The 12,535-nt window shown below is 40.1% G+C and overlaps 1 protein-coding gene across 1 annotated transcript; it reads right to left on the bottom strand.

Moving 5' to 3' along the window:
* Positions 1–5,139: 5,139 nt before the first annotated feature.
* Positions 5,140–8,683, bottom strand: SERPINA7 (serpin family A member 7). The gene is given in 5 exon segments (XM_077762825.1): positions 5,140–5,343; positions 5,883–6,030; positions 6,727–7,000; positions 8,064–8,256; positions 8,258–8,683. Coding segments are annotated over 5 exon segments (1,245 nt in total).
* Positions 8,684–12,535: the final 3,852 nt, after the last annotated feature.

Below are 12,535 nucleotides of genomic sequence, written 5' to 3' on the forward strand. Positions count from 1 at the left end.
TTTTGAAAAGAGGCACATACATTTCACCAAATAGCCAAAGAGCTCTTCATCTGCTTGGTGGCCAAACTGGATCATAATTTCATAATTAAGTCCACAACCCAGATCAAAGGAGATGGAAAGAAAGTGAAAGAGGTACCTAACTCTTGTAACATCTTGGTCGGTAAATATCACATATCACACATTCATATTCCATCAATGAAGACTTAGCTTCATGGTTACACCTAACTGCAAGGAAGGCTAGGAAATGTAGTATATCAGGGAAATAATGCGATTCTATCACAATAGAGAATGGTAAATAGAATTGGTGAATTCCATACTATCCATAACATTACCTTCTTGCACTGTTTTCTTTAATAAATTGGTTTTCTCCTTTTTGTTTTAAAAATTTATCCATAGATTCTGTTAGTCTTTCTGTGTAAACCGGTTTCCTCCTTTCCATTTCATCCTTTGGAATGTTTATTTCTTTTTCTTGTCCTGTTGCATTGACTAAAACCTCCAGAATAATAATAAATAGAAGCAATACAATGGAGAATTCTTGTCTTGATTCCAGTTTAGCAGAAATTCTGCAAAAACTTTCACTATTAAATATTTCCAATAGGTATTTTATGGGTAACCTTTATGAGGTTAAAAAACTTCTCTTCTATTCCTAGTTTGATGTAATGAGGTGAGATTTATAAGGTGAATAGTGGCAGTCCTTCATAATCGGGCCATAGGACTGAATAATTTGAATGAGGTTTAGTTTCTAATGAGATACATGAATTACTTTAGGCACAGTGTCTTCATAATTCCTGATTTCCCTCTAGAGGTACTGATATCGCTCCCAGAACATATTCTGATTAAATACATTTTGGGAGGTTTAGGAAGGGGCTGGTATGGCATTTACTCTGACCTCTGGAGGTAGGGCCTGAGCAAGAGAACATGAATTTGAAAACTAAGAGACCCATACTACAACCTTGGTTCTGAGAAGAGCTGGCTGCCTCATGTTGATCAACAGGAATAACAACTAATATTTACAAGAATTTGTATCAGGCTCCTGTCTCTGTGATAAGCACATTACATATTTTGCATCATGGAATGTTCACAAAATCCTGATGACATGGATATTACTGTTTCCATTTTACAGATGAAGAACATAAGGTGCAGAGTTTAAGTACATTGTCCAAGATTACAAAACAGTATAAGTAGCAGAACGAGGATTGCAGTATAACTTCAATGAGACTAAACTCCATACTAGCCATAAAATTTCTGTACCACAAGTCAATTTCCCTCTCTGGGCTTCCAACTGCTTATCCACAAACTCAATATGTAAAGTATGCAAACAGTAAGCAAATCTCCATGTAAGTGGGTCTAATAAGAAAGCATTAGAATGTTTGTGGACTATATACTTTTCTAAATATACATATGTATTTTCTCCTGAAAGCACAATATCTGCAAAAGCACATATGCATTTGTTATTATTTCCCTGCTGCTGAAGAGTTTGACCTTAGGGCTATAATTTCAGACACTATATCATTGACACTCACTGTGACCTTTATAAATGTACTGAATTCTAATACTGGGGCTTTGAGTATGTATTATCTGAGATGAAATCTAGTTAGGTGAGTAGGGGTAGGATGGCCTTCACAGGTAAGGGGAAGAATCTGGGGATAAGGAAGTATCAAACTTCAGTAAGAGTAGAGACAAAAAGACAGATTAAGCAGGAGATTTCTACTTGAGCAAGTGAGACAGGAGTGCAACATTTGAAAAGGAGTGTGATTAGGATACAGAAAAGGAAGGACTATGAGATATGATATGATTGAATGAATGACTTTCCTTCTCTACTCCAAGCTCATAAATTAGCAATAAGGAAAATTTTTTGGAGGGAGAGGTGGGCTTGCACAGGAAAATTTATCTCTGTCTCTTTTTTCCCTTTTGTCCCATACTTGTTAGGTCACAAAAGTCAGATCCCTAGCAGTAGCTATCAGTCTGTTAGTCAGCCCTGGAGTGGAAGCAACCCAACCATGGCAGTTATAGCAAGAATCATTATTAGAATCTTAGTATAATAATGAAGTATTAGAGGCATCTGCGTGGCTCAGTTGGTTAAGCATTTGACTCTTGATTTTGGCTCAGGTCATAATCTCAGGGCTTGTGGGTTCCGCCCCCATGTTGTGCTCTGCATTGACAGTGTGGAGCCTGCTTGGGATTCTGTCTCCTTCTCTCTGTCTCTCTTTCTCTCTCCCTCTCTCCCTGCTCCTTCTCAAAATAAATAAATTTTAAAAAATAATAATAAAGTATGAGGATCTGACCTGAATTTTAGCTATTCTCCAGAAGGCAGAAGAGGGTGCACTTGCCAGCTCAACTTCCTTAGAGCTAACTAACTTGTGGGGTAGTGGGAGGGGATTTTGACAAAGAAGAATGTACTGACATGGTATTGTTTTGTGCTTTGGGTAACGACTGACTCACTATCTGAATATTTAGTTACAGGAGTGACCTCTTTCACACTCAGTACAGTTTGGGTAGGGTCCAATTTTCATTTCTGCAAAAAGGAAAGCACATCCAAGCCCATACCAATCACATCAGGCCATTCTATCTATCTATCTATCTATCTATCTATCTATCTATCTATCTATCTATCTATTATTGCAACAAACACATGCAATTAGCCAACAGCCTATTTCCCAATTATACTTCCGTTGGGTCGACAACTTTCCCTAGAAAGAGGATGCTCCTGGTGCTTTTCTTCAAAATCAATAACAGAAAGGATCTATCAAATTTGATGATAAGGTGAAGGAGAGTTATCTCAGGCTGATACAGGAATCTAACTTCGGGGACAATTACAGTTTCTGTTCCTTTTTCACCAATGTGCAGTACAGCCTTGTGGGCAGCCTGTGGGGAGGGGAGCAACAAACACTGCTGATCCCAAGTAACAGGAAAAGTCTTTGGAATAGTTTGGAAGCAAGGAAAGAAAGGAGAAAGGGCAGGGCTACCCATTTATCACACTGCTGATGGTGCTTGAATATGAAGGCTAATTGGATAATTATAGTTAATGAATCTCTGGTGGTTTTAGAGCTAGCTGTCAGGGAACCACCTCTTTTTCCATGGTTTTCTGCCTCTATAAATCACTTTTTATGGTTTCCTCTTCCCCTGCCACCTCCTCCAGAATTCTATCTAACCAGAATTAATTCTAATCATTAAGTATTTCTAGCAGAATCATTTTAGGACATGAGGTAAAGGATGAAAGTAACTGTCACAGTGACTTGTTTGGGTGTAATGAGAATGACTCTGGAGTGAATCTGGCATAGGAGGAATCATTCTTCCTTTCTGGGTTTCAGAATTCTCATTAATAAAATGAGATAATTGAATTAACTGACTTTCAATGGCCTTTCCAGCGCATACATTCAAGTGACTCTAATCTACCAATTTACATTGGAAAGTTGCAGACCACTGTCTCCTGTGAGTTCGAGAAAATTGGCATTATCAGCAAAGGCATCCCGGATGCCAATCTTCAGAAAGATGGCCCCAAGGTCATATGTGGCAGAAATGGAAAATTTTGGAGCAAACAAGTCAATCCACCTGTAAGGGGAAGGGAGAGGTAACACATGGCTATGTCTGTCACCATTATATTAAGATCTTCTCCTCCCCTAGGTATTGTCAGCCATTGTTATTCAGGACAACACATGGTGTCAAAATCTTAAAAGTTATCCTGGAATAAATGAGCTCTGGTTCAGCCAATGTTGGACTACAGCACTGGAAGTAGAGAGATGTGACTCATTTATAATAAAAAAGAAACATCTCTGGAGTGTTGGCCAACGTTGGGGAGCCACTGGCATGAATGTCAATTGGTAGCACCTGGAAATTTTCATCATTTTCCATTTAACACTCCCAGCACAGCCTGACTTCCCACCTACTTCTTAATGTCAAAATCCTACCCATCCTCTAAGCTTTATCTGGTTTCTGGGAAGACATCAATTTTTTGGCTGACTTGCTTTGGAGAGTACATTTTCTCTTTCTAGTCCTGACTCCTCACTTGAAAACTACTTATGATATTATCTCCTTTGCAGGTTTGTTGATGTGCTTAAATAAAATGAAATATGTAAAGTGCTTGGTAAAGGAACTGACACAGAGTATGATCTAGGTATATTTTAGTAGTCATCACACAGCTGTTAAGTGGTTCAGGGTAATTCTCCTACCTCTGGGTTTCTTCTGAACTCTGTTTCACCTGTAACATTAGGCCCACTCTCTACTTCTCACATCATCTAAGATGTTTACCCCTTCTGCAGTAAGCAGTTCCACTTCTTCAGTGTTTCAGATGACATGGGCCCTTCTACCCACTCCATCTGACCCTCTCTGGGAAGGACAAAGAGTGCCAGAGCACTCTTGCTGTAGTCTATTTGAAGCACTGCGCAGTTCAGCTCTGTATCCACCAGGTGATAGTATTGTTCCATCTGGTGCATCATGGGCACTTGCACTATTGTGGTCTTGTCCACTGAGAAGCTGGAGCCCTTTTCTGTCTTGGACGGATCAAACAGATTTGCCCACTGGGCTTAAAATACAGAAAGAAAAGAGTTCTTTTTATAAACCAGTATTAATGTCAATGTAACTTTTTCCATCAGTCATCTCATATGGTACTTAGACCACCATATAGGTAGGTGCTTATTGTCAACCAGTTTTACAAGTGCATAACCAAGGACCAGAGAGAGAAAGAGACTTTACATGGTCTCCCAGATAGCCATGGCAGAGCCAGAAGTCACACCCAGGGTTGTTGGACTCCATGCTCAACAGCTGTTCCACCTATGTTCAAAACCACTATAATTACACTAAACCCACCAGAGCCACAGTTTCTTCTTCCATAAAAAGGTATAAGCACATCCAACACACAGGGTGAAATGAGACAACAGACCTGCTCTGCCATTTTATCTGTCTATAAGTGTGTGGTTGTGGCCAATAATTGTTCACTCTTCCACCAAACGTGGCTGACATGTGCTGTAGAACCAGGAGAAATCATTTGGGCACAGCACCTTCAGAAAAGAGTCACATGTTTCTTGTTGTTACAANCATCAGGCCATATCTATCTATCTATCTATCTATCTATCTATCTATCTATCTATCTATCTATTATTGCAACAAACACATGCAATTAGCCAACAGCCTATTTCCCAATTATACTTCCGTTGGGTCGACAACTTTCCCTAGAAAGAGGATGCTCCTGGTGCTTTTCTTCAAAATCAATAACAGAAAGGATCTATCAAATTTGATGATAAGGTGAAGGAGAGTTATCTCAGGCTGATACAGGAATCTAACTTCGGGGACAATTACAGTTTCTGTTCCTTTTTCACCAATGTGCAGTACAGCCTTGTGGGCAGCCTGTGGGGAGGGGAGCAACAAACACTGCTGATCCCAAGTAACAGGAAAAGTCTTTGGAATAGTTTGGAAGCAAGGAAAGAAAGGAGAAAGGGCAGGGCTACCCATTTATCACACTGCTGATGGTGCTTGAATATGAAGGCTAATTGGATAATTATAGTTAATGAATCTCTGGTGGTTTTAGAGCTAGCTGTCAGGGAACCACCTCTTTTTCCATGGTTTTCTGCCTCTATAAATCACTTTTTATGGTTTCCTCTTCCCCTGCCACCTCCTCCAGAATTCTATCTAACCAGAATTAATTCTAATCATTAAGTATTTCTAGCAGAATCATTTTAGGACATGAGGTAAAGGATGAAAGTAACTGTCACAGTGACTTGTTTGGGTGTAATGAGAATGACTCTGGAGTGAATCTGGCATAGGAGGAATCATTCTTCCTTTCTGGGTTTCAGAATTCTCATTAATAAAATGAGATAATTGAATTAACTGACTTTCAATGGCCTTTCCAGCGCATACATTCAAGTGACTCTAATCTACCAATTTACATTGGAAAGTTGCAGACCACTGTCTCCTGTGAGTTCGAGAAAATTGGCATTATCAGCAAAGGCATCCCGGATGCCAATCTTCAGAAAGATGGCCCCAAGGTCATATGTGGCAGAAATGGAAAATTTTGGAGCAAACAAGTCAATCCACCTGTAAGGGGAAGGGAGAGGTAACACATGGCTATGTCTGTCACCATTATATTAAGATCTTCTCCTCCCCTAGGTATTGTCAGCCATTGTTATTCAGGACAACACATGGTGTCAAAATCTTAAAAGTTATCCTGGAATAAATGAGCTCTGGTTCAGCCAATGTTGGACTACAGCACTGGAAGTAGAGAGATGTGACTCATTTATAATAAAAAAGAAACATCTCTGGAGTGTTGGCCAACGTTGGGGAGCCACTGGCATGAATGTCAATTGGTAGCACCTGGAAATTTTCATCATTTTCCATTTAACACTCCCAGCACAGCCTGACTTCCCACCTACTTCTTAATGTCAAAATCCTACCCATCCTCTAAGCTTTATCTGGTTTCTGGGAAGACATCAATTTTTTGGCTGACTTGCTTTGGAGAGTACATTTTCTCTTTCTAGTCCTGACTCCTCACTTGAAAACTACTTATGATATTATCTCCTTTGCAGGTTTGTTGATGTGCTTAAATAAAATGAAATATGTAAAGTGCTTGGTAAAGGAACTGACACAGAGTATGATCTAGGTATATTTTAGTAGTCATCACACAGCTGTTAAGTGGTTCAGGGTAATTCTCCTACCTCTGGGTTTCTTCTGAACTCTGTTTCACCTGTAACATTAGGCCCACTCTCTACTTCTCACATCATCTAAGATGTTTACCCCTTCTGCAGTAAGCAGTTCCACTTCTTCAGTGTTTCAGATGACATGGGCCCTTCTACCCACTCCATCTGACCCTCTCTGGGAAGGACAAAGAGTGCCAGAGCACTCTTGCTGTAGTCTATTTGAAGCACTGCGCAGTTCAGCTCTGTATCCACCAGGTGATAGTATTGTTCCATCTGGTGCATCATGGGCACTTGCACTATTGTGGTCTTGTCCACTGAGAAGCTGGAGCCCTTTTCTGTCTTGGACGGATCAAACAGATTTGCCCACTGGGCTTAAAATACAGAAAGAAAAGAGTTCTTTTTATAAACCAGTATTAATGTCAATGTAACTTTTTCCATCAGTCATCTCATATGGTACTTAGACCACCATATAGGTAGGTGCTTATTGTCAACCAGTTTTACAAGTGCATAACCAAGGACCAGAGAGAGAAAGAGACTTTACATGGTCTCCCAGATAGCCATGGCAGAGCCAGAAGTCACACCCAGGGTTGTTGGACTCCATGCTCAACAGCTGTTCCACCTATGTTCAAAACCACTATAATTACACTAAACCCACCAGAGCCACAGTTTCTTCTTCCATAAAAAGGTATAAGCACATCCAACACACAGGGTGAAATGAGACAACAGACCTGCTCTGCCATTTTATCTGTCTATAAGTGTGTGGTTGTGGCCAATAATTGTTCACTCTTCCACCAAACGTGGCTGACATGTGCTGTAGAACCAGGAGAAATCATTTGGGCACAGCACCTTCAGAAAAGAGTCACATGTTTCTTGTTGTTACAAGCAGGAGCTTTAGAATCAGACAAACCTGGGTGGGAATACCAGCTCTGAAACCCATTAACTGTGAGCTTAGGCCTTTGTAAGGATTAGATGAGACAATGTGTGCAAACCATACATGTAGCATGGTGGTTGGGACATAGTGGGTGCATTGTACATGATAGAAATATTTATGTAACATGCCCAAAAATGCACAGCAAGTGAGGGTAACAGTGGGGATTAAACCCAAGTCCATTTACCCTCCAAGTACAAGTTTGTCCAACTTCACCAAATCTTTTGAAAACCATGATTTTCTAGCTAGAGGTGAGAAGGATTTTCATATCATTATCACTCACCTCTCTGAAAGTGCCCTTTCCCTAGAAATTTCCTGGGGAAATTTCCACAGAGCTGTGTCCCTCCTGGAAGATCCAAAACTACACAAAGCTATATCCAGTGGAGCAGGTCACTGTAGTATGAGGCACACGTACTGATGCTAGTGAGAAGAGACCATGAGCTCCCCAGAGTGCCCCACAGGATTATGGGAATACTGACCTACAAATGCATATCTTAGAGACTTACCGTTAAAGTAAGTATAGTTCTCCAGGGCCATCATGGTGTTTGGTTTGAGGTCTTCGATGAGGCCTACAACTTTCTCTTTGGTTTGCTTCTCCACATGACTGTTGATCTCCTTCTGGGCTGCAGAAACATTGGAGAAGTCAGTAGAAAATACCTCAGTCTCATAGAGGCTCTTGACGTCATCCAAAAAACTGTGCCAGTGGCTTAAGCTGCTTCCCAATGAAGAAGGTATTTCCCACTTGTAATTCTAATTCCTTCTTTGGAAAATTCAGTAAACAGATCAGGTGCCAGAAGCCCTGCTGGATCTCTGTCATTGGTGTGTCTGTAAGCTTAAACTCCAAGCTGTTGATGATTTGAGTTTGGGTGCAGTGGCAGGTCTCAAGGGAGAGCATGGCCAAAGCTGAAAAAATGCTCACAGGGGAAAAGAAAATGTTCCAATCTGTGGTCTCCACAGTGAACCTCCAGTACAGGTTAAATGCAAAGTTGGCATTGATGGATGACATCTTATAAGGAGTGGCATTTTGTTGGGAAGAATCGCAGGTGGTTAATTTGCCTTCAGATCTGTTAGGTGGTGCACAATGAAGCCCAAGTACCAAGGGAAACATATAGAAAAACAGTGGCATTTTGGAAGGAAGGTAGCCTATGAGAGAACCATTGGGGGATCTTAGCTGGATAAAAACTCTGTTCCAAAAACATAATTTCCCATTATAATTAGTAAAACAATAGAAAATATTTAATGGTGTGCTCACCAGGGTCTGTGTGGAAGCCTATCTCCTCTGAAAAACTGAAGACCCATCTAATAGGGAGAAGGAGTAAGAAAAGTGGCTTACTGGGGCCATCAATGGCATGGGCTGTCTCTCAAATGTAACAGCAACATATTAAAACTCTGGGTGTAAATTACATTTATGAAAATTAAATTATTTTTTATTTCAACCAGATGAAGCCTTTTACAGAGGGAGGAATCTTTTGGTAAAACTAACACTCCCTCTATGTTATTTTTTGTAGATTAGAATTTTGGATAATTTGGTATTTTTCTTAAGATAAAATCTTTAAGAAATTAGATGAAAGAATATCTGTACTTTCCTTTGGATAACAGACAAAGGAGAATAATTTTCACAAAATATGTTTAGTTGGGATGGAAGGTTTACGGAGCCATGTACAAGGTCATGAGCTGAAATTAAAGCATTCACTCAATGCACAGAAGTCACAGAGCTATTTTTAAGCAACAGAAAGGTGAAAGTATAACTTTTTGCATTTTAGATCTCTCTCACCATCAGTATTATCTAAAGAGTCATTTTTAAATTACAAGACATCTCAGCACTATTATTCTTATAATCATTTATGTTATTTTTTATCATTAGAAAAGAAGCCAGAAAATATGTTGTAATATTCTTTGGGCCTGGAAAGGTACAAGCCTGTGGAGTAAAGGATTTGGCTGTGGAACCCAGTAGCCATGGACACAGTGATCAAAAGGAAAAGATCCATGGAGTCAGCACAAGAGTCCTTACTCAGTCCCATATTCTCTTCCTAAGCGATCTCATCCACTCCTAAGAACTCACCTGCCACCACACAAAACTACATATTCTAGTACAAATGACTATCCTGTGTTACCAGATAGTTGTACAACTGCCTACTGGATATAGCCACCAGAATGTTCCACACATATCTCAGTTTCAATTTGGAAATCTCAGAGTATCCAAAGGTAAACACATCATCTCCCTCGCTCTCAAATCTACTCCTTCATCTTCATTCTACAGCACTATCTACTGAGACTCCCATGCCAGAAACCTGGGAGTCATCCTAGGACCTTCCTTCATTCTCTTTCCCTATATCTATTGAGTAATGATGCCTGATGCCTACCTTCTAAATGTCTCTGAAAATATCTCCTTTCTCCCGCCACTGCTTCAGTTAATGGCCTGAACTACTTGACAAGTTTCTAGAAGGTCACACTATCTCCAGTTTCTCCCACCCCAATTCCCTGCTTCTATACCTCTATCCAATCTCTACATGTCACCTCAGCCCTCTTTCTGTAAAAGTTGCAGAAGGTAGTAGGAGGTCAATTATCAGACGACCACACTTACACATTGACCTCTGGAGCTAGGAATTTGGAGATCATAGTTATCTGGGAGTCTGACTAGCTGATAGAGATGTACAAAGTACCCAAAGAGAGAGGAAAAAAAAGTATTTACAGTACATGTCCAAGAAGCTACTTGCATCTCTCAGAAAGCAAAATCTTTCCATCTTTATAACATGCCTTGCATTGCAAAAGTAGAGCACTCTTATTTACTCATTAATCCCTGCATTAACTCTGGGATGATATTATTGAAGCTGATGCAAAAAGTCAAGGCCAAAAGGAACAAGTGAAAAATGAGAAAGATAGGACTTTGAATGATCCTTTAACTTCCAAATCCTTCATCTATAATAAAAGAACAAAATTTTCAGAGCTGACACGTCTAGTTTCATGTTAGAAAATGTGTCTTTTCAACAGCCAGGATAAAGACCATGAGCAAAAATGCCAAGAAGCAGAAGAGTAAAGACTGTTTTACGCATTAGGGGCAAACAGTGCTGGGATTGGCAACCTGTTCAGGGAAAGGTACATACAGGCAGAGGCTGGATGATCCTCTCTAACAGTTGCTATAGAAATTATTTATGCACTGGCTTAGAGGAGATGATGTAAAAAGCAGCTTCTAACTCTAGACTTCTGATGCTACACACATCTATGCCTGTTCAGGGGAATTCAGTCCTATCCTCTGGTCACTAAAATCCCCTGTGCCATCTCCTGGGTCACAGGACTAAAAAAGGATGCAGAAGGAGCCAAGGAGCATGGAATCAAAGATTTCACTTTCCAGTATTAATTGTGTATTGAACTGGGTTCTGCAAAGAAGCAGTGGGAGCAAGAACCACTGGAATTCAGTCAGGAGATCTGAGTTTCCCCTTGCCTCTGCCAGTTTCTAGATCTAGTACTAGCACTAGTAGTAGTAGTAGTAGTAGTAGTAGTAGTAGCAGTAGTAGCAGCAGCAGTAGTAGTAGAAGTGACAACAGCAACTCCTACTTATTGAATATTTACCATATGCGGGGCATGATGTGAAGCATCTAACCCCAGACACTATTTCAGGACTACATTAAGGGTGTGCACATGTGAAGTGAGGGTTGAAGGTTAAGGAAATAGAGGTTAGTTTGAGATTAGCCTAGACCACAGCCTAAGAGGGGAACATGGAATCTAGGTTAAGCATTGCAAACTTTACACTGAAGTCATTAAAAAGTCACTGGAGGATTTTGACAAGGTAATGACTAGATAGAGGATGATTGTGCTGTAACATTGTTTCTTCTCAAAAATAGACAGAGCTCCTACTATGTGAAAAATATCACACTCAGCACTGGGGTTTCAGATGTAAATACTAAATACCAGCCCTGAACCAAGGGATCTTTCTAACTACCTATATGAACAGGAAAAGGCACACCTCACATACGGGATGGTCACAGGCTCATGTGTTCCACAGCAAGACAGTGAAAAGCCCAGAATTCCTGACACTGAGTTCAGTCCGTGATCACTTCTGGCATAAACACAGCATGCTCTCACAGCTATCGCCAGTTACTACAGAAGAAAAAGAAAAGACTATTCAGAAAGAAAACTTTCTAAACCTGTGCCCTCTGGTGGCATATTCAGACAATGGCACAGCTTGTTTTCTGATGTATCTGATTCAGCTGGGCTTTGCTAGCAGACACTAACTGCAAGATCTATTTCTTGGATATAAGAAGGGCATCCCTTCCCTTGCAGATTCACCTGTTTTTGCACTCTGGAGTCCTGTATTTCTATCATGTCTTTGCTATGTAGTAAATGTAATTTGGGGCAAGTTTCTTAATATACTAGAACCTTGATTTCCTCATCTCTGTAGTGAAGTGATAACAATCCCTACATCATGTGGTTATCAGTAGCAATGAGTGAAATGTAGAGGTGGTGACTGGAAGCTCCTATATAGTGCCTGGTATATAACCGGGATTCAACAACTGTTAGTTCTCTTTCCTTTCTGGTACTACCTTGGTTCTCTTCCCCCAGCCAAAATCTCTACTATCCCTGTACTCCTCTTTCTCCCATTCCTAACTAATGTTCCATTCTGCTTTCTGGAAATACATTCTCCCTAAGATTAAATTGATTAATTGACAACTAATGTGTAAGATCTTTTTTGAAACGTATATTTAAAACAACAATTTAAGTCTTGTGTAAAANTTTAATGTGTAAACATTTTTCTCCTACTTTTGAGTAGATATTTGAGCCTATACCCAGTTTGTGAGTAAATGATGGTATCTTACCCTAGTTACAGGTCTGGAGACCTTAATGAGTATGGAGTGGTGGCATTAGGAAAATTGGCTTCTTCTTGTAATTTAAATTTCACAAGCAAGGACAGTACTGTGTATTTAAGCAAAAGGGAGCCTCATTGAACAAGGAGAGGGACATTTTCCATAGTCAAGGGGAG

The sequence above is a fragment of the Crocuta crocuta genome, unplaced genomic scaffold, assembly GCF_008692635.1.
Source record: "Crocuta crocuta isolate KB4526 unplaced genomic scaffold, BGI_CrCroc_1.0 scaffold1330, whole genome shotgun sequence".
In the NCBI taxonomy this organism is placed as follows: domain Eukaryota; kingdom Metazoa; phylum Chordata; class Mammalia; order Carnivora; family Hyaenidae; genus Crocuta; species Crocuta crocuta.